Source organism: Temnothorax americanus, unplaced genomic scaffold (assembly GCF_048541705.1).
Source record: "Temnothorax americanus isolate GAGA-0224 unplaced genomic scaffold, ASM4854170v1 Scaffold26, whole genome shotgun sequence".
NCBI lineage: Eukaryota > Metazoa > Arthropoda > Insecta > Hymenoptera > Formicidae > Temnothorax > Temnothorax americanus.
The window spans coordinates 884,810-907,329 of NW_027509401.1; the positions used below are offsets into that span (position 1 = coordinate 884,810).

General features: G+C 34.0%; 2 protein-coding genes across 5 annotated transcripts in view; one reads left to right on the plus strand and one right to left on the minus strand.

Moving 5' to 3' along the window:
* Positions 1-22,520, plus strand: part of LOC143899268 (uncharacterized) — a 72,046-nt gene that overhangs the window by 40,437 nt on the left and 9,089 nt on the right. The window contains exon 1 of one of the 3 annotated variants that reach the window (XM_077409436.1): positions 17,939-18,059. The exons of 1 other annotated variant lie outside the window; for it this stretch is intronic. The gene's annotated coding sequence lies outside the window, so the exon portion shown is untranslated. Of the gene's footprint in view, positions 1-17,938; positions 18,060-18,115; positions 18,238-22,520 lie in introns of those variants that run through there. One more of the 3 variants, XM_077409434.1, reaches the window with a different exon arrangement.
* LOC143899267 (uncharacterized) overlaps positions 1-22,520 on the minus strand; it is a 32,389-nt gene that overhangs the window by 9,270 nt on the left and 599 nt on the right. Inside the window, exons 3-42 of one of the 2 annotated variants that reach the window (XM_077409433.1) lie at positions 22,334-22,447; positions 22,064-22,235; positions 21,759-21,859; positions 21,459-21,668; positions 21,180-21,365; positions 20,988-21,102; positions 20,680-20,921; positions 20,477-20,599; positions 20,139-20,330; positions 19,651-19,859; positions 17,765-18,215; positions 17,468-17,652; positions 17,158-17,314; positions 16,607-16,832; positions 16,210-16,457; positions 11,535-11,657; positions 11,244-11,422; positions 10,913-11,160; positions 10,535-10,791; positions 10,168-10,359; positions 9,847-10,029; positions 9,008-9,616; positions 8,725-8,901; positions 8,268-8,451; positions 8,067-8,194; positions 7,507-7,956; positions 7,057-7,423; positions 6,543-6,967; positions 6,065-6,470; positions 5,666-5,968; positions 5,396-5,562; positions 5,023-5,307; positions 4,873-4,936; positions 4,464-4,681; positions 4,069-4,353; positions 3,008-3,182; positions 1,033-1,364; positions 649-877; positions 317-514; positions 33-236 (exon numbers count right to left, since the gene is read on the minus strand). In XM_077409433.1, coding sequence (XP_077265559.1) covers positions 33-236; positions 317-514; positions 649-877; positions 1,033-1,364; positions 3,008-3,182; positions 4,069-4,353; positions 4,464-4,681; positions 4,873-4,936; positions 5,023-5,307; positions 5,396-5,562; positions 5,666-5,968; positions 6,065-6,470; positions 6,543-6,967; positions 7,057-7,423; positions 7,507-7,956; positions 8,067-8,194; positions 8,268-8,451; positions 8,725-8,901; positions 9,008-9,616; positions 9,847-10,029; positions 10,168-10,359; positions 10,535-10,791; positions 10,913-11,160; positions 11,244-11,422; positions 11,535-11,657; positions 16,210-16,457; positions 16,607-16,832; positions 17,158-17,314; positions 17,468-17,652; positions 17,765-18,215; positions 19,651-19,859; positions 20,139-20,330; positions 20,477-20,599; positions 20,680-20,921; positions 20,988-21,102; positions 21,180-21,365; positions 21,459-21,668; positions 21,759-21,859; positions 22,064-22,235; positions 22,334-22,447 — 9,319 coding nt within the window. Of the gene's footprint in view, positions 1-32; positions 237-316; positions 515-648; positions 878-1,032; positions 1,365-3,007; positions 3,183-4,068; positions 4,354-4,463; positions 4,682-4,755; positions 4,937-5,022; positions 5,308-5,395; positions 5,563-5,665; positions 5,969-6,064; positions 6,471-6,542; positions 6,968-7,056; positions 7,424-7,506; positions 7,957-8,066; positions 8,195-8,267; positions 8,452-8,724; positions 8,902-9,007; positions 9,617-9,846; positions 10,030-10,167; positions 10,360-10,534; positions 10,792-10,912; positions 11,161-11,243; positions 11,423-11,534; positions 11,658-16,209; positions 16,458-16,606; positions 16,833-17,157; positions 17,315-17,467; positions 17,653-17,764; positions 18,216-19,650; positions 19,860-20,138; positions 20,331-20,476; positions 20,600-20,679; positions 20,922-20,987; positions 21,103-21,179; positions 21,366-21,458; positions 21,669-21,758; positions 21,860-22,063; positions 22,236-22,333; positions 22,448-22,520 lie in introns of both variants that reach the window. The other variant, XM_077409432.1, reaches the window with a different exon arrangement.

Below are 22,520 nucleotides of genomic sequence, written 5' to 3' on the forward strand. Positions count from 1 at the left end.
TGATAAGAATATGCATGGGAACAGAAATATACCTTTGTCCATAAGTAGCGCGTAGCAATTTCCTTGTTGAATAATTTTCAATTTTGGTGATTGTTCATTGATCGGCACATCGTTTTTATACCAACTGACTGTGGGTTCAGGAATACCAGTAATTTCTACCTCCATAATAACACGATCTCCTTTCTTTGCTACTTGGGCCTTGAGGCGCTTGCCGAAAACCGGAGGAAATATTGTTTCTAAAATTATACGTAAGCAGCGAATTATTCTTACACATTGTATTTTTCATTAATTTATATGTATACCGCGCCGCACTTACTTTTAACGACCAAGTCAGCCGTGCTACTAGCACTTCCAACGTCATTGCTCACTTTGCAGGTATAACGTCCAGCATCTTTCACATTGACATTCTTTAATTCCAATTTTGCGTGACTGTGAGCATAACTAGTTTTTATATTATCTTTCAATGTCAGTTCTTGACCGTTCTTTGACCATAGAATCGTCGGTGGTGGAAAACCTGAAATAAATTAAAAACAGTCGAAATAATGAAAAAGGTAACCGTACGTATATATTGACAAACAATCGCAATCTCCAAATATAAATTATACTCGTATAATGTGAAGCGCACACACTCACGTTACATACACTTACCATCAATGATACCTTCGAGAACTACATCAGTTCCTTGATCGACAATCATTCCTGTAATCGGTGAAATGAATCTTGGTGCTACTAGTTTTCGAGATGGTTTTTGAACTTGATTTGTCTTAACATCGTGTTTTACACCTTCCGTTTCTGTAGACACGAGAACGGTTTTCTCTTGTCTCATCTCGCCAGGCTGCTCTTGTATAATTTTTTCATACTCCTCGATCTTTTGAGACTAGAAGATCAATATTATTATCATTATTTTTTTTTTTTTAATTAATCAATATATCTATATGCGCATTCACGATTTTGACGTAAAAATAAAACAAACGTAAGCTATTACTTTTACAAAAATGCCATCTGAAACAGATGTATTAAGTATATATTTACCTGTAGGATAGGTGGTGCTCCGTTTTCTGAAGTGGACTGTTCGGAACTTTGCACAGTTGTTTTTGCGCAAACGCTAGTAGGTTCGTGTCCAGATTGCGATGAAGTGGAAGTCACAGTGGACGATAAGAATTCTTTTTTCGTAGACATTGTTGAAGAATGTGTGACAGTTGATGACATTTTGGTTAACACTTGACTCTCACCACCACCTTCGTGACATGTTTTCTCGCTTAGAAAGTGTTTATCGCTACTGCTTGCAGGATGCATAATGCCTGTAGGAACTAACTCGAGCACTTTTTTGACTTCACTTGCAGCCGGCCTCACTGATCCACCATCTGGCAATTATTCCAATTATGTCAATAAAGCGATTACATTCTTCTGATGTATGGATAAACATTAATAATCAAATACACTTTGAGAGATATATAGCTATTGAGAATTATAAAAAATAAAAGAACAATACTATATAACAATTTACGTTCTATTTACGTTATTTCAAGTTTATCTTTTTATAAACCAGCATTATATTATCAATATTATTATAATTATAATATATACTTATTTTAGTGTTTCTTTTTTATATTCTATTTAAACAACGGTTATTAAATTTATCAAATAGATACATAAAAATAAATTATATTGTACGAGAACAACTGAATTGTTTCCACGTAATTATACATCGAATTATGTTTTACTTTTAATTAACATATATATAATATTCACTTTGTAAATGTAAGGTATCGAGAAATCAAGAGTACTGGAGCGTACCAACCGCACGGTCGAAATGCACCCAGCGAAGTAACGAAATACTTTGCCTCCGATCTCCGATCCACGACAGAAATAGTATCGTTCACCTAGTAATAGGTGAATCGAGCACTCGGCTGCAATATATAACCCAAGACCCAATTTATCGTTGTCATTCTATACTCTTTAATGATGCGCGCGTATTATGCTCGCGATATCCGATAAGCGATATCACTTTAGACTTTTTCGTATACTTATATCTTAATTCTTCTTATTTATTAATTAGAAATAAATTAATAAATTTAAAAACCATGCATCATTAAATTATTTTATAATTTTTTAAAATACTTTTTATTTTTAAATGTAAAAATAGCTAAATATAAAATATTCTGATGTGTTATTGATTGATATTGCAATATTTTCTAAAGTTTAATAGATATATTTATTTTTGTATCGACAATATCATATAATAATAAGCGCACGTTACCGAAAATTATTCGCGAATATTAACGTGAATGTTAACTGATATATTGCTACAAAAATGTATTTATATTTTTCGAAAGACCCCCCAGATTGTGTGCCGAGTATTCGTACTGATAAAAATAACACGGTTTCTGCTTGCTCATAAAATAAGAGAAGAAGAGACGGGTGCAGAGAAGAATGACTCGCGTTTTTGAGAAGTATTTTTAAATTTTTCCTTTATGAAATATGATTCTAGATCTCTTTTTTTAATACTATTTAATGCTTAATGTTTTGCGTACAGAAGAGAGAAAGAGAGAGAGAGAGAGAGAGAGAGAGAGAGAGAGAGAGAGAGAGAAGTTCATGTTGTAAATTTATATATTCAGGTCACGCTATAAATGCAACGTATGAAAGTAGTGGCAACTATACTTAGCAATAACAGATCAAAAATATTTAATTCAAAGCAAAAATAATGTTATCAAATTTCAAAGTAGCAGCTAGTATACTTATATGTTCTTTTCGATTCTGCGTTCGCTCATCGGATGGCTATTATCTATCGTTGACTGGGAATTTTGAATGAGCTACGTTGGACTGGGTAACGCGAGTATTAATAACTTGTGACACAGTTGCAATATTTCGAATATTATTTCCAACATTTCACACAGAGGAAAATGAAAGAATTAAAATAATCATATTATCGCAATATTAGAAAATGAGTTGTTAATAAAAAGCAAGTGAAATACAAAGTAAAAATGTGCAAATGATATTAACTTACCAATTTCTACTTTAGCACTACAAACCGCTCTACCAGCCGCGTTTTCCGCTACGCAAGAGATAGTACCGACATGTGCATCTCCGACCACAGGAATTGTCAGAACTTGTCGATCCCCGCTAACGGAAACCAGAAAATCTTTCCCATGAACTGGCCGTTCATTAAACAACCAATGAATCTATAAAAAAGAAATCTTCATAATAAAATCCGCTGTTAATTAATCAAATAAAAAATAAGCACATTGAACACGTGTATACACGTGTATCAAGAAAAAATATGTAAAAATGTTTACATTCCCGTTATATTCGATAATTTACAATTTTGATAAGGAGACGAGAAAGATGTTAACGAAGTACATGGTACCTCGGTGACAAGACCACAGTGCTTCGCGTCACATCGAAAGTTCCATCTTATGCTCCGCGGCGCGACTGCAATCGAGCTTTTCACATCAAGTATATTGTTCGCGTTTAAATATAACTCGTCGGGCACAAAATTACTTTTACCCCGTCCTGACAGGCCGGCCAACCTCTCATCTAGACGTTGTCAATGCAATACGTGACTAATGCAAATTTTAAAACGCTAAGACTTCAAGCAGCACAAATCAAGTGATCTTCTTACTATAACGTTCATTATATGATACTTCAGACAATCTTATAATACAAATAAGTTTATAGGATATAATATTCTATTAAGTTTGCTTCTTTATATAACGTTTGATATTGCTTACGTTTAGTATATTCCTTATTGTCTATCTCATTAATTGTGATTAAACAAAAATCATATTATTCTTAATATTGTAGACTATGACTATAATATCCGACTCTTTAGTGCTTTTCTTTGTACACAATAATACTTATAAAGCTTACTTTATTAAGAACAGACATAATAATATTATCATTATGCTTACAAATTCTAAGAATTAACAAGTTTTTATGTCCACTAATTTTTTTAGCTCTATTAGGATTTTTCAGTGTAACCGACTTTTAAAAAAGGCATGAAGATTTGTTTTGTCATACGCGAGAACACATAAAAAATACAATTGCCTTTAATTGCCTTTAATTTACCTTAGGAGAAGGTTTACCAGCGACGATGCATTCGAATTTTGTTGAAACTCCTTCGAGTACTTTTCTGTCCTGAAACGTTTCTTTAAATGTCGGTTGAATCAGTTTTTCTTCCATCTGGATAAATTCTTCGTTTCTTTTAAAATCACCAAGCGATTTCACAACCAATCTGGCGAAAGCTTTTGCCTCGCCATGTATGTTTATGGCTTTCGCCACGTAATTGCTCTTATCTTCCGGTATCGTTGATGAAATTTGTAAAAAGGCTGTTCCATCTTTTCTTTCTCCAATCTATTACGTTGTAACGCAATTTTACAAAAAGAAATATATGTATATATTATGATTATTTCTCAGTAAACATTACACGACATGCAATTTGTGCCAAATACAAATACGCTCACCAAAATCCTTTCATTATGAATAATTTCACCGTCATCCGAATACCATCTTAAATCAGGTTTAGGTTCTCCAATTACGACACATTCGAAAATTGCATTTTCGCCTTCAGCCACCAGCAAATCCGTAGGAAGTTTCACGAACTTGGGCACGAAACCTGCACTGGTGAGGGTTTCGTCCTTTTCCTTCGCTCGATCGGTTACGTCCGAGATGTGAGATGCCGCTACAAATAGAAAAAAAAAGTATTATGTATAAACATAAAATATTAAATTTTTAAAAGAATATAATTATACATACGCGTAATTGTTAATGTACACTGACTAGAAGCTTCACCACCAGAATTAATAGCAACTACTTTATAAACACCGGCGTCATCAAAGAAAGCTTCATGAATAATTAATGAACATCGATCACCTTGGAAGAGTAATTGGAAGTCTGACGACTCTTTTACAGGTTGTTCATCGTGGTACCAAATTACCTAAACAGTCACAAAGTTAATGGGAAAGGAAATTATGTATAAAAATGAAAAATTTCTGGGAACATATCTGTTATAATAAAGTTTACCTCCGGTTCAGGTTGACCTACAATTACGCAATCTAGCCTAGCTGATCGTCCTTCTTGAATTTTAAGATCCTGCAGAGGTAACTGAAATTTCGGGACTATTGGTTCTGTGTCGCTACAAACAAAATCGGATTCGCTGGTTTCATGGAGCAAACGTCCTTTCACAGAAACGGTACAAGCTACGGTGGCTTTTCCGATTTCATTACTGGCAGTCACCGTGTAAGATCCGGCATCTTTCGGAAAAGCTTCCGTAATGATCAGGCATGTTCGAGCACCGTCCGTTTCAATCTGATGGATAAATATACAAATGAGATTACACGCGTTAAATGATTATGTTAAATATATTAAAATAATTATAATGCCTCTCTTATCTTACTTTATGATATTTGCTTTCTTCAATTAGCTTTCCATCGCGAGTCCAAATTAATTCGGGAACTGGATCTCCATTAGCCTCGCATTCTAATTTCACTCTTTGCCCTGCCCTGGTCATAGCATTTGATAACGGTACCACGAAATATGGTTTCTTTGCGGAAATTTGCGCGGCTAAAATTACGTTATATTTACGTAAATAGAAAAAGTATACATGTTTTTAATGCGTCATTACCAAAAAAAAACATGATTATCAACATATCATTACGAAACTTACGTTTCACGTCTAAAGAAGCAGTGGTAGACGACTGTCCCCATTGATTTGTTGCTTTACAGGTATACGTAGCTTTGTCTTCCAAGAAAACTTCGTCAAACTTCAAAACAGCTTCTCCATTATTGAAAGTAATAACATAGTCTGGCGAATTATCGATGTTGACATCATTTTTGTACCATTGGACCGTTGGGAGAGGATTTCCTTTAACAGTGCACTCTAATTTATGACAGCATCCTTCCCTCGCAAAAGAGGGCTGCAATTCTTTCAGGAAAACGGGGGCATTTGGTTGTTCTTCCGTGATAATTTCTACATTTAAATTCACATTTTTAATTTAATTTAAATAGTCGATGTAGTAGATGTACGCTACTACTCTTAATAAAATTCACATGTAAATCAAGTTACCTTTGACAGTGAGAGTGGCCGATGTTTCGACAGAGCCATGAATATTAAACGCCCGGCAAGTGTATTTGGCAGAATCCTCAGCAAATGTCTCTTCTATTTTTAAAGTACAAACGCCGTTTACATAAGTTGTTAAATAGTCTGGATTATTCAAAATCGATATTCCATCTTTGTACCATACTATTTCTGGTATTGGCTGACCAATTAAATGGCATTCAAAACTAAATTCTTTGCCTTCTTGAACCGTCGCATCACTCAAAGGAACTGTGAATTCTGCTGGAGCTAATGAGACGATTTTGTTTTCTGTTTCTGCTTCTTTAGCATATTCGTCGCGTATTTCTTCAGATACGAGCTTCCTTGGTGGGCTAATTTCCTTCTGAATAACCGGAACACTTTTCTCGACTTCCGTCTATAATTATAACGAGCACAAATTTTACAATTGTAGAATTAATAAATAATTGAGATACGCCGTTTAAAGTACCTTTTGAAGAATATGAATTTCTTTCGTTGTCACGGCGGAAGTAATTGTCTCTTCAATTATGGTTTGATCAGTTTGGGCGGAGACGGAATGAGAACTGGGGAGAACAATTTTTCGTGCTTCTCTCTCTTTTAATTTTTTCGCTTCAATCGCAGCTTTATCTAAAGTCTCAGCGGCAAGCTGTTCCGCAAGTTTTTTCGCGTTTTCCGCTTCCGTCTTTGCAGCTTCCGCCGCGGCCATCTCTATTTTAACAGCTTGTAGCTTCTTATCAGCTTCTAGCTTCTCGATTCGCAACTTCTCTCGGAGTTGTTCAGCATTCTGTAAATTTTGACACAGGGTACGCAACTCGGAAGAAATGATCGCAAAGGAATCCAGCATTTGCCGATTCTCTACTACCACCTCGTTGAATTGCGGAAGTCTGTCTGTACCTAAAACATTACATTGCAAACAGATCATTTTTTACACTTATTTTATTTGTTTGGCACGCACTTTCTCGTAAATATGATGCCGCTTTTACCGAAAACTATTGTCGATAATTGTTTCAGCTTCTCAATTCTCTTCTCCTGCTGCTCTTCGCCAGGTTTTATATAAGCATCAATCTCTCGCAGTAAGTCGATGGCTTCTGCAGGCACTTTTACGGTTGTTGCCTTACGTGCAACAATTACTAAAAGTTTGCTACCTTCCCTAAACCACTGTTTGGTTTCTTCCAAGAGTACGAAATAGTCAATATTTAAATTCATTCTCTTCTTAATATCCTTAACGTATTTCATCAGATGATCCCATCTGTTTCGCAGAGATAAAATTTCATCCGTCACTTGTGGAGTTAATGGAACAATTGTTTCTTCTGTTTTTCTTACAAAAGTCTCAATTCTTTCTTCCAAAATCTAGTAACAAATATATAAATTAACATTAAAGTCTTTTCGTAATTTTATTGTAGTCTCGATTAGCTCAATAGTATTATTTATACCGTTATCGTTTGTTCAAAATGTTCAAAGGCAGCGAGTGTCGCTTTCGATACCGATAAATTGTCACCAATTCTTCCATCCATATTTTTTAGTTGTTCGTGTAATTCACGTAGATCCGAATTAATCTTTTCGATGTCTTCTCTAAAAATGCAAAGACGTCGATGTTTTTCGAGACGACTTGACGTTTCGGTTTGGAACGATTCAAATTTGACCCTCGTGGAGTCTATCGTGCGTTTTAGTTTTTCGATATCTTGTGTTGCTGATTCTAGCGGCTCCTGTAGTCCGATATTGTCGATTATTGTTTCAGATTTTGCACGTACTCGTAGTAAAGATTCCGTAATAAATGTCTTTAATGTGTCAAATTTGTTTAATGCACCATTTACATCAACCAACTTTGTAGAACTTGATGCACGTTCAGCTTCTTGCTTTGCTTCTTCAATTTTACGCTCGATCTTGAAAGCGATGAAAAAAAAAATAATTTACATATTTCAAGACATACGTATGGTATGAGTTAAATAGCGTTGTATATCGCGTTAAATGCGTATTTGAAAATCTGTCTTACCTCCTCGAGATACTTAAAGATAGAAATTAAAGATTCTAATAATATCTCGTAATCATTGACGATAGTGTTCACCTTTTTGTGCATTTGCACAAGTCTCTCTGAGATTTGCTCGACTGCTTTAGCTTCACCTAATTTCATTCAATATTTTAAATGTCTCGTTAAATGCAACATATAGCACAAATATGTTCTGCAAATGGTTACCTCTCTCAACAAATACTTGAATGCATTTGATTTGAGCATCCAGTTGTTCAAGAGCTTTGTTCAATTCAGATAGAACCCGTTTTCTTACATCTTCCAAATTATCCAAAATATCAATTATTCTGGAAGATCGTATTGTTATCACTGGATACAACGTTGTCTCAAGTTTTGTAATCCACGCTAATGTCTGCAGTATATAGAATAAATCAATGTGAGACAGTGAGAGAGTGAATTGAGTGAGTGAGCAAGCGAGATATTAATAAATGGCACAAAAATGGGTACTTTTACGAACATTTTTCTATGCTTTCTTTCTTGTCTTATTTTAAGGAATTATTTTATAAAATAAATTAAAAACAGATGCTACACGAGTAAACTTAATATAAAAATAATAAAAGGGATTGTAAAAAAAAAAGAACGGAACAGAAGTACAAAATTTGACAATATAAATTAAAAATCACACCTTTGTACATTCTTCTACTTTTTGATCACATTCCATTCGTCTTTGTCTCATTATTTGGACAGTAATCTGCAATTTTTCCCATGACTCTGTCATAACCAATTGTCGATTGGCAAACTTTTCTAGAAGAGTTTGAACACACAGACAAGCTTGCGATACATCGAGATAACAGTCATCAATCTGCAAGGAAAAAATATAGATTCAATTTTTTGTATAATACCTTAAAGTTTCTTGAAATAATAACAATAAATTTTTAAAATTAAAGAATACTTTACGAGCTGCTTACATTGTTTGCTTCATTGAGAAATGCTTTTGCATGATTATCGACTTTTTTGTAAAAAGACTCAAAAGATTTCCATCTTTTTTCTAGTTCATTAAACATAGCCTCATCTAATACATTATCATGATTTTTCAATTCGTTATCGATAGAATCCATTTCATGAGTCAATTTTTCCACAATCTCATAAAACTGTATATAAATGATACCCAATTCGATTCTCTTTACCATTGCAATCTTTGTTTTCGTCCATTCGTCTTGAAGATTTTTTATTTTTAATTGTAATTCGTATTTCTGTATTTCGTCCAAGCGTTCTATGATTGGAAGAATTTCCAATTCTAAATGATCTACTTCCTCACTTTTATTTTCCAATTCAGCTAGCAATTGACAATGAACTCGACGAAAATCGCATGCCATTGCCAAATCGCTGCCCATATCTTGATGTTTTTGAAGAAAGACTTTGGCAGTATTAGTTAGCCAAGCTTGTAATGCGTCGTGCTTATCTAAAAATGTAGCGAGTATTCTCGAAACCTCCAAATTTTCTTCTTTATGAGCCGTACATCGTTTCATCAAACAAAGTTTGCGATCCTCCAATTTTTCTATAGTATTTCTTACACCCTATGAACATAGCATACATATATTTGATACTATATAATTCAGTCGTTATATTATTTTATCTTTAAATAAAATATCACAACAAATAATAAAGACTTACTGTGGAATGTCAGTAACACAGTAAAAAAAATTAGTGAACAGACGATTTATAATTTGTATATATATATTTAGTAATGATAACAGCTTAACTTTATAGCATATAAATACAATATTAATTAATCGACGGATCTGACCTCGGCACCAGGCGCTTCTCTTCTCGTGATATCTAGCAGCGTATATCCTTCTGACAATGGCTTTGAAGTTATGTTTTCTATCGCAGCCACGGTCTCCGCATGAAAACGTGCGAGTCGAGCAGAATAAGAAGGATACTCCGTTGCCATCAATTGAATTTCCAGCTGGTCCAGTTTTGTGATAGCCTGATTGCATTGATTGCATTGAATATTAAGCATTCAAGTTTAAATAGATATACGTGACTCAATTAAATTATGAGAATATTACATATTTTACTATGATTAGTTCACTATTATATAGATTAAAAACTTGGAAACACTTACCGATTGTGCGCAATCGAAAAAGGCTATTGACCTATTTAACAACACATTGTATTGATCTAAATCGTTGATATAATCGGCAGCGGTGCTAAGAATCGCATATGCCTGTTCGGTCGCTTGTTCGCCTGCAAAGTGTCCCGATGACACTAATCGTTCGGTCGACTTGGTTATTTTAATGGCCTTATCTTGAAACTCCTAGAAAATATTGAACTTTTCTTTTGAAATAACACATTACTTTGTATAATATATACATTATACATACTATACAATGCTTATTCTCAAAGATCAAGAGAGTAGAATATATCTAGTTATATATCTAACATGTATAGTTAGTATGTAATATTAGTTAAATTGATTTCTTTTTGGGTACCTTTGCTTCGCCTTGCAACTTTTTTAATTCAAAAAGAAGCAGCTCTACGCTAGATACAGAATCTCCCAATTGATCGCAACTACCCTCCAATGCAGCGATTCTGTCATTGAGAATTTCCTCGAGATCACGAAGATCGGTCGCGAGCAGCGCGAGAGCAAGACATTGCTCCAATTGAGTCTTTCTGTTACGAAAAGATGTCTCGATCAGCCGCCTTCTATCGTGAAGTTCTTCCAGCCATTTTTCAACTCGCAACACAGCTACCAAAATATGATATTCTTATGTATAAAAAAGTCTTAATTTTATGACAGCGAGCTAGCTAAGTTGATGAGCAAATAATTATTTGCAGGTATTGAATAAACATTTTAAACATAAACATACCATAATTGGCTTCATCTTTAATCGTATCCGGCCTAGAATCTAAAGTGCCTTCGTTCATCAATTCTTTGAGTCCATCCAATAATGCCTTACCCTCCCGCAACGCACCCATCAACGCTTCCAACATATCTTTGCGAAGATCCTGGATCTTCGATAGAAAACTTTTTACTGCTTCTATCTCGATCGGTAGTAACGTGTCGTTACATGCCATTTGCAACGCCTCCATACTTTCTCTACATTCTGCCGCGCGACTATTAAAAAAAAATATATTTTATTAAATAATTAATTTAAAGTACAAATCACACACATATGCTTAATTAATTACATTATATACCATTGAAATAATACATTTCGGTCGAGTATCTCCTTACGACGTTCTAAAAGTTGATTTACATCACGCCATGCCTGACCTAACGTCTCCGCCATGGCAGTGTATACTTCTGCTCTTGGTCTCTGAGTCGCGATTAATTGATCAGCTTGTCGCAATAATTCTTCCACCGGGCTTTGTTTATTCTGATTAGAACAAAGTTTTAATTAACAGAGACTTTAAGCAATGTATATTTAATCATATTTAATACAACTTTTACACATAATTTAAAATTTAGCTTGGTACTTAAAACTTTACCTGTAATCGAAGTAAAACTTGATCGTGCGCGTTCGAAAGTTCCGTGGCTTCCTTTACGGAAGCGCCAAGTTTCGTTAATTCTGGTTGTAACTCGAGTATTTTCAGTTTTAGCCATTCGCCGCTCTAAACAAAAACGATGCGATAATGAAACATAGTAATCAAACCAGATACCAACCTTCTCACGGTCGATAAACGAGCATAGCTGAATTGAATATTATTATAATATATAACGCGTTCGCTTTGTGGAATTGTCATTTTCGTAATTGATAGAATATTGTATCCAATATTTTAAATAATTGTAGAGTACAATATAAACTACAAAGAGAGAAAATGTCAAAAAATATTTGCTCATTTATGCCATGCAGCAATATAAAGATTGTTTCAACTCAAATAAATTTCGAAATCATCTAACAGTAACTCATATATATAATATCGTAAATCAAATTCAGAACCGATATTTTTTTCTTTAACATAACATATTATTAAAAAGAAGAGATGGAAAATGAAAAACGAGTGTAGACAGAGATCGGTCCTCCAGAGTTCATCGACCTCATGAGGTTAGGCCGCAGAAAGGAGCAAGATATGTTTCCATTTTCATCTTTGGCATACTGCCGAATAACTACGTTTGGATTGACCATTTCTCTCTTCTGGTATATATCGCCACTCAAGCGATAAAATTATTTCTTTCTTTTTAAGCGTGGGTACGCGAGATGTAGTATTTTATAACAATTTTTTTAAAGATATTGAAATAGTTGACGAAACACAATTACTCGACACATTTGTTGAAAATTTGAGAAATATTTTTATGTTGTATTATAAGAAAAAGAGATATGATTCGCGATTTAGAGTCAGAGTGAAAGCGAGTCTTATGGCCAATAACAGCTCAAATTGAACGTCAAGTCACGTGTATATATGTACAGATACGAAGAAAAACTTTACGCGTTGTGAAATAACCCATATGTGATCAAACGTGACTATATTTGGCATATGCTAAAAATTGAACTGGCCAACTCGATTCGATAGAAGATAAAAACTCAAAATAATTTATATAGCAAAAAATATTATCCAACGACAAAAATAATTGAATTAATAGTGTTTTATTTTTTTAGGTATAATTTGTTGAACATTTTTTTATATCTAATAAACGCGACATAAAACAACGTGCAATACAAGTACTTGGTAAATTCTCATGCTCTTGGCGATGTTATAGTAACTATATCGTAACGATATGTCCACGTATGTCTAGGAATCTCTATGTAATATTTCCTCTCTTATTGTTAGTTTGGACGTAAAAGTACTATCGTCAGATTGTAGGAACGATATAGGCGAATAAGGTACGGTAATACGGTAAAAGGAAGAATCATGCCACTCGTCCGGGCCACTGAGCCGGGCCAGGTTGAGTCCAAGCTGCCTCGAGCCGTCTCGCACATATATATAATACCGGTTTGTTAGATTATACGAGAGTGTGCGGATCCATGCTACGAGAGATCTCTCTTAGTTCGATACGAGTTCACCGATTACCCAATCTATTTATCAATTAGTTTTGCAGGATCCTGGATCTATTATCTAGAGTTTACTATAATTTAAATTGTAATTTATATTAGGATAAAAATTTATAAGCATAAATGTTTCTTGTCTTTCAAATGGTATAAAATTAAATATTAATTTTATACGTTATGAAAACGTTGATTTTATTTTCCGGCTTTCTTCGGTTGAGAAATATTCAAAGTAATAAAGATTTAAATTTGTAATTAGTATAAAGTGAAAACGGAATGCTTAAAATGTAACTCGCATGCCATGGATTGTGTGATCGTGATCCTAAATACTTCGGAATCCACCGTAATGTATATGCAAGATGGGTTTATCTGATCATGATGGTGTGTAATGGGAGTTACTGTACCTAGCGGTTAAATTTATCCTTCGTGGAGTTTCGGGAGACTCGTTTTGCTCAGCGGATACCTAAAACGCTTACGGTTTCGAGAGGACTCGGAAATAGCTATGGACCGAAGCAACCGAATCCCGAAATATCTACACCATAGTGTCATATATGAAATCGCAATGGAAGATTTATTCTTTACTAACAATAAAAATTATTTGAATTATAATAAACAATTCAAAAGCTACCTTAAATTATTTCGTTTTTGTCCTTTTCAAAAATTTCAAGTAAAATTAATTGAAATTACTCGCGTGACGGAACAAGACCGTAACAATAAAAAATATAAATATTATTATTAACAAAAGATGCAACGCATGTTTCTTACTTGAAGTAAAGCGATTACTACACGCGTTTCTCCGCTTTGCACAGCTATGGTACTTATAGTGGTAGTTGGCGAGATGATTTGTTGCGGCGTATCCTCGTCTCTTTGCATCACTATTCCTGAATTCATCTCAACGGATCCTTCAGGATGCACGTGTGCCTCCATCGAGTCAGGACCGTCCACCATCATCGTTAATTTTATCTTTTGTGCCATAATCAAAACGTTTCAGATATGTGTTAGTAGACTAGATGACTCTCAGACTCTCAGTTATACTCGCGATATAATTACGTGGCGAAATACTCACTGGATATTGATATATGTTACGAGTTGTGCAATATGACTGATAATATAGCTGCTGAAAATTAAGAGAGTGTTATGCGACGTTATAGTGATATCATACGTTTTGACCGGACACAGTGACTTCAATGCCTGGGGCTAAATATATTACAGTGACGTACGTCGATCTAAAACGCGACACAATAAACACCTAGCTCATCGATATTTTCAAAGATTTTACAGAAATATCCATATATTTAACATATTCTTTAGTTGGCGCAATTGTCTTCTGTGATTGATGTTATTTTTGGCACTTCACCAAAAGTGCTCACGAAAATTCCGTAAATATACGATTGTAGAATATGATTATATCTGTGCCGCGCCAAAAAAAACTTTTTTTTGCGATTCGACATTTTTTAAATTCTTGTCTTGTCAATTTGTACTAATTTCTTTAAACAAAAATAGAAAAAAATGTAAATTTTCGTCAAAGTCAGAATATTTCTTGTACGCAAAAAAAGAATAATTTTAATTTGTCAATTCACAATGAATTAAGTTGTAATGATGGATTAAAAAATGCTTGCATACTCTAAAATATCCGGTTTTTCTCTTTGATATAACATATTAATACTTTATGTAGATATCTTTATACGGTGACGTCATCTACGGAGACGAACAAATGGTAGAATAAAACCGGACTGACTGGTAGCGTTCTTTCAACGACTAGTACATCACGGTAAAAATCACGTGTAACCGAAGATGATCCGATAGACGATAGAAGGATCAATCGATGTTGTGAAAAGTTTCTTTATATATTTCTTTATTATATTAAGATAAGTTTATGATTTTCCCTTTTTTATTACGTTAGAGAACTGTTTATGTATAAGCACATAATTTGATTAACTCTTCACATTTTAAAGAAATTCCTTGATTAAAAAATATAAATGCTCGGAAATTAGTATAAATTTGTAGCATTAATGCATAATTATGAATTATCTATTTATGTAGTTTAAGTTGAAAAGATGGAAATATTTTCCCACTTAATTTTTTTCGTTTCTTTCAATAAGTTGCAAATCCATGACATTTATCGACATTTTAATTTAATATGCGATGCATTAAGTTATATTATTTTTCATGTTTCTTCGGAGCATAATTTTTTTACTTGGCACGATATAACAATCACCTAAATTCAATTCGCGGCGTTGTAGTAATAATGACGACAACAACGGCAGTAACACTCGCGTGACACATGTCACGAGTGTATCACGTCACCAGCCGATCGGTTGCAGTAACCGGCCGAACCAAGACTGAACTGGCCGCGGCGCGGCATAGCGCGGCACGGCCTCCGGCCTCCGGACCCTCCGGTTAGCCTCCGGCTGGCTGCCTCCCGCTCACCTTCGTCGCGCTCGTCGAGCACGATCTACAGAGACTACCAGAGCAAAGTTGCGCGGCGCAACAGCGAATGAAAGTGGAATTTTTGGTCGTAAATGAAAGAAAGGTCGTTGGGTGTAATAAATGGTCACCCACCCAGTATATTTCATATAGGTATTTCGTTAAGAATTTTATCCATTTCTTTTAAACATCTTTTATTTATAAAAATAACAAATGCGTCATGCGATACACCCTAAAAATCCATGAGAGCGTATTATATCTTTACTTGCAATAAAGTTACAAACAACAAAGCGTAACAACTAACAAACGTGCAGTTAACAATTCTTAAGTCTTTCAATACTGCAGTCGATTCTATATGGCATATGATATCCTCAACATAAATTATCTCCATAGATAACATCTTTTTAACATCTCTGATCAAAATCGTAAGACTTATATTGATAACATTTACTCTCATCAAATCCTTCATATAAAATTTGTCTTCATCAAAGCTGCAAATAATTTTTGCTGTAAGGATTAGATAGGCACGCATCGTTGTATTTAATGCACTAATAAAGAAGCAAAAGCTTAAGCTTAAGAACATATAAAAAAATAAGAATTATACCAAACGGATATTTCAAACAAGTAGCTAGCACATGTTAAAATATGACAAATAAGGAATTTGAAACGAAAGAAGCCAGTCTCTCTCAAGCGTCGGTCAAAGCTAGTAGCTTTGTCATCACAATTACATTTGCGAACTCGATTAGACTCACCTTCTTCGCTTTTTCAAGAAAATCTTCCGAATTATCATCCTTATTCTTTATCGGTGATGTTTCAATTCCGCTATCCTCGCGATGTTGTAAAAGATCTTGTGAAGACAATGGTGCACCATCGTACTCTTTCAAATTAGAGCACGTGCTTTCATTCAGCATATGTTCTCGAATTTTTGTAAGTTTTGTTGCAATATTTTGATCTGATTGAACCTTTTTTGAATTTTTGCTAATATAATTTTTAGATTCTTCTATTAGAAAAAGAATTAATAATAAACTAATTAATATAATAAGCTTATTAATATTTATAATTATACATATATATATATTGTGTGTGTGTGTGTGTGTGTGTGTGTGTGTGTGTGTGTAAAAGAAATCATTAAAATGATAAAATACTTACTAAACGGAGATAAATCGAGGTGATGGTAAATACCATCCGTTTTTTCACGTGATTCTGCCTCTAGCACACGTTCTACATTTTGGATATCTTTCGCATCAATATGTTGCCGGTGATCTTGTGTGGTATTTGATATCACTTTATAAGAGGCTACGCCTAAACGGATATCATGTGATACACGCAAAACAGTTGTTTCGGTAACTTCTTTTACAATTCTGTTCGACTTTTCCTGCGTAAAAGAATCATAACTCGTAGTACGAATATGTAACAATAAGCTTTATTGCAAAGATGAAAAATACTTTGAAGTTGCTATAATCAGAAAAATTATCACGCTATTTGATATAAAGTCAAATAAAAATTGAAATAATGGCTAGATAAGAAATACACACACACACACACACACACACACACACACACACACACACACACACACACACACACACACACACACACACACACACACACACACACACACACACACACACACACACACACACACGTAATTCTCCTTTGAGATATAGATGTTCTATTAACTATACGATTATACGACATACATTAATAATTTTGTCCATTGTTTCCATTTGTGCCGTTGGTTTTATTCCGCTGATGGTGGAAATATTTGATGTTGCTTCAGCAAATTTTTGGTTTTCATTGTTTGGAGTAAAAATAAGGGGTGCAATATTTGTTAATTTAGGCTTTTCCATGGCCAACCTATAAATATTTGCAATATCGAATTACGTCCAAATTAATTCCGAAAATATTTCGTTACAGTGTGTTGAAAGTAATTGCATCTTATTAATTTTAATTGACATTTAAGATCTTATTTGATAATTGAAATTAAGTAATTTAAATTCGCATAGATACCCAGTGTAACCAGAACATGTTACTATGGGTGTAATGATAGAAAGATCTTCGCATTCCGGCGATGTTACGAAAGATTCGCTTCTCGAACGCGGAGGTGGAGTTATTGAACATTCGGTCGCTGTTGTATAACCTTCCATGTTGTATTCTCCTGTTGCACTTTCGCTATGAGAATTTTCGATCAATTCCTATAAAAAAGAAAAAAAAGATGAAAGTATTTTGAAAATATTTAAGTGATTTTTTTAAAAGTGAAGAAAAAGGAATATATCTGTAAATCAATATTAAAACATGTTATTGTACCTTAGTATTAAAATCTTTATTCAATGTTTCAACGTCCTCCACAGAATACGGTCGGATATGAGGTGAACTTCCATCAAATTTTTCCGCCGTAGAAGTAATGGATTTAATTGCATCAGATTTGGTTTTTGTAGCTACAATTTCCAAAGTTATTGGATGCATTTGAAGAATTACAGATGCGGCTGAAGCTGTCGTACCAGACGTCAATGCAGTCGTGGTAGAATCCGTATGTATGGGCACGCTTAACGGCGACGTAGCAGATATCGAGAGCAAGGACGAAGCAGAGGATGTCATAACGGTAGGAATAGACATTGGTCGAGTTTTAGCTCCAGCTTCGCATAGTCTCGCATCCAGTTTTTCCGCGAGACGCGTTACTTCCGCTAATTTCGCCGAGATAGCTTCGACAGCTGTCAGATTACCACCGAGGATTGAAGCATCCTCAGTTTCAGACATTCTAGAAAAGCGAAAATTTGTTGGTAAATATTCTATAAATACATACTTTCTTTCTAAGCTAGATATTTTTGAACGTTAATTTTTTAACATCTATATTGTTCCAATGAGTTTTACGAGCTTTTCGTGGTATTGTTGCTTTTTGTTGTTTTTTCATATTAATATTACTTTTATAGTTTTGTTACAGTTGCGCAAAATAACAATTAAAACATTCAATAACTATAAGTATTATATATATATATATGTAGCCCACTTTATCAAATCACATGCATACATGTGTTAGTTTTCTTTTTTTGCCAGGTGTGTTTGTGTACGTATGTAAAAGTACGAAACACCGTTAAGAAGAAAATATTAGATCAATGAATTACAGTACGTCGCCGCATAGTCTCTGCAACTTAGGACGAAGTTCTAATTTTGTAGCTCACATTTTCTTTACGAAGCGCCATAATTGATTGCTATGTTAAATCTCAAGAATGTCAAAGGTAGATTTTTATAAAAAAAAATTTTTAATACGTTATAATTTTTTTTTATAGAGTGTTTACTTATTTTTTTATTACTGTGGTAAACGTGCCAGAAATAGTCTTCGTGATGCAATACGGTAGGTGATTCTTCGTGACGCAAACCAGTTCGCCAAAATATTATCGAAACGAGATTCGCGTTACTAGTCGAGTTTTATGTTACGATGTGACCGTGGAACGAAGCCAATGAAATGTGGACCGCGGTATTTCATTATTCATGAATATTGTAACAATTTTTTATTATATGCCCATTCAACGCTAAAAGCAACAAAATTTGTTAAGTAATTTTATTAAATCTTATAAAGTGTAAGTTAAAAGAAAACCGCCGAATAATAACTTTTATAAAAAAGTTTCGAAAATGTTTATCTGTCAACTAGCACATGTAATCCACACAATTGCGCTAAACACAAAGTTTATAAAGAAATATATATATAGAATGAGAAATAATCCGTATGTAAACTGAATCAAGCGAGAACATTATAAATTTCAGTTATTTTATTGCAACCGACTTACATGCACCAGATTATTAGAAGTTATCTCGACGAGAGCCGGCCATAGACTGATACACTGTCTCTGTTAAACACGCAGGCGTTCGCGTTCTACCAAGCATATTACACCACACTCACTGGTTATTATATTTTACTTATTCTGTTTTCTTCAAATTATGGTTTAAAGGAATAGAAAAGAAGAATTTTTAATATGTTTTTTTATGATTTATGTTTATTAGCTTATTAATAAAATATTTTTATAGATATTTCCTTTATTACTTTTATTTTTTAAACAATTTAAATACCTTATCTTTTACGTAATTGTGTGATTCAAAATACTAATTTCTAAAATCTGATATCTTCAAATTAATGGTATATAAGTTTACTAATGCTGTAATTATATTGATTCGAAGCGATTCCTCGTTATACTTACGATCGGCGATAAAGAGGTTCCTTCAATCTCGTCTTGAGGAGACGGCCCAATCTTACCATCCGACCAACTTCCAATAGAAGTTTCTCTCGATTATCAAGGATGTCTCTTATACTTTCTTTCACACGTGCTTTTGCCGCTACGTCTTCATCTTGTGCAGAATGATACAGGGCTGTCACTGTTTCCGCCAAATTTTGTAATTCGGTACAATGCTTTAAATAAATTCATATAAAGTATAGAAGAGAGAGACTATTGTCTACACACACACACACACACACACACACACACACACACACACACGCGCGCGCGCGCGCGGAGAGAGAGAGAGAGAGAGAGAGAGAGAGAGAGAGAGAGAGAGAGAGAGAGAGAGAGAGAGAGAGAGAGAGAGAGAGATAATGCACAAAATAACAATTCTTTTGTCCTAGAATATTTAAGTAACTTGAGCAACTCTTGAATTTACATATTAAGTTAATATTAATTAATATTCATACATCTTCGACGTTTCTGTGAAAAACAGCGCATACTCGCAGCCTGGTTAATTGTTCCTGACTAACAGACCGAAACTGTCGCCAAGCCTGCCGTAATTTCGAAAAGAGATTAGCATTGCTTTCTAAAGATATTCTGCAAGATAATCTCAGTACCCGTGCTCCATTCGCTAATTGACCACCATACTCATAAGTTCCCTGTAAATATTTATCTCACTATGTTATATGTTCACCGCACACATATAATATTTCTACATAAAATAGAACAATTATGTAGAATTATAATATTGTAACTCTCGTTTTATTTTGTAAAACTAATTTGTAACAGTATAATCATGTTTTACTTTTGCTGTTTCCTGGAAAGATTGGTGCTCCTCTTTTTGGGATTGTATTTCCTTTACATTACATCCAATTTCCATGTGATTTCGAAGTAAAACATTAAATAGATCATTTAACCATTTAACAGCCTAGAAGGTGCAATAAACACATATATTTAATGTATTATTTATCCGTTAAAACATTTTTATATCTTATGGTCCGTACTTACTTGTTCGGCATCGCTCTCGTACATGTATATCAAAGCTATCTGTTTTAACGACAGTTTCTGTAATTCCATGCTATCGTTAAATATATTCTTCCTGGCATTTGTTGCATCTAATATGTCTTTTACATTAATGATATCTTCATTATAATTTACACAAACTTCTCGACCAAGCGCATCCTTCACAGGCATAGAAAGAATGTCCGATAATTTTTCGCCTTCTTTTACAAGCTCGCGTTCCAAACTATCTGAAAAATTATTCAAATATGAAACAAATTTTACACAAATATTAATATCTAATGAGTCATTTTTACCTAAAACTGTTTGACTTCTTTCCAAAGTTAAGAGCTTAATGCTCGCTTGAGAGAAATTGTAATTTCTGTTGCCCATAACCAACTGCTCGAATACTTCACTCGTCCTATCGAAGTACTGTAAGCAATAATAAATGGTTAAAAAAACCCTTTTTTAATTGACAATAATTCAATCAATAAAAATTTGAGTTTCACCTCAGAAACAAGTCTGAAGAATCTTTGCGAAGTGATTAATACATTTCTACGTCGTTCGAGCCGTGAGGCGAAGCTACGACAAACAAAGTCCATGAAATCTCTCTGAGATTTTAAATCTTCTGGTAGTCTATTTTTAGGTAGGCTATCGATTTTATGGAGTAGCTCTGCATATCGTCCATAAGTCTCCTATAAACATATTAGAATTATATCCATGTAATGCTGCTCTTTTAAAACAAAATGATGATATTACAAAATCATTAAGTTTTGCTCATTATTTACCCGACATTGAAGTTCAATTTTTTCGTGCTGCCTTCGGAGTTCTTCAGATGAAGAAACATCAAACCCAACCTGACAACAAGAGTTCAGCATTGTGTCCGCTGGACCCAAGATCCAGTCAGTAACACTCGCAACACCCCTCTCAAGGTCTTGGCGTACTCTGGCAGTATCTAGATTTCGTTCCATTTCTGCCCAAGAATTTTCAATATCCATCTGCAAATAACAGAAACAACCGTGTAATATTGAGAAACAACTAAATATATAAAATAACGTTGAGTAGACCAGTAATAAAAAATTTAATACCTGCTTTAGTTCGATAGAATCGAGTAACTTGTGAATTCCTTTAATGGTATCCAAAATATCCTTGGAGGATTCTCTGCTCATTGAACTTACTAAATTCCTACCTAAATAAATGAAATTTACTTAACTTTGTCCATTATTTTTACATAAGGGACGACACTTATGTACTCAAAATAAGTTATTATATTTTTATTAGCATGCCTTAATTTTTTCAAACTACATCAAACTTTTACCTCTTTCTTCATATTTAGGTAAGATAATTTTACCCATATAAAAAAATTTATAGAATAAAATAAAAATATATAAACCTGATTGAAGTATATGACGTGCCGTTGATAACAATTCTGTGCCCATCTCCCAATAAGATTCTACATCATTCGATTGCATCATACGAATACCATCAAGAGTATTTAATTTTTGATGTAAATTTGTCATCTTCGATACGAGCTCTAACGCATCTCTCGAATAATCTTCTATCTTCTACGAAATAATAAGTACCACGTTGTTAAAAAAAAAATTAACATATCATTCGCATTGAAGTTTTAGTTTGTACATATGGCCAAAAATGTATAATTTACCATACGTTTTTTAATCCATTCGACGTGATTGTATGCCTTGTTACCTGCTAACTCGTACGGTAATTGAGAAAAGTCAACGTAAACATGCAGCCTTGTTAGAGTAACGTATATTGGCTAAAACAATTGACAGAAATACAAGAAAATCAATAGCTATTATGTCATTATAATACGCACCAAAGCATATAAA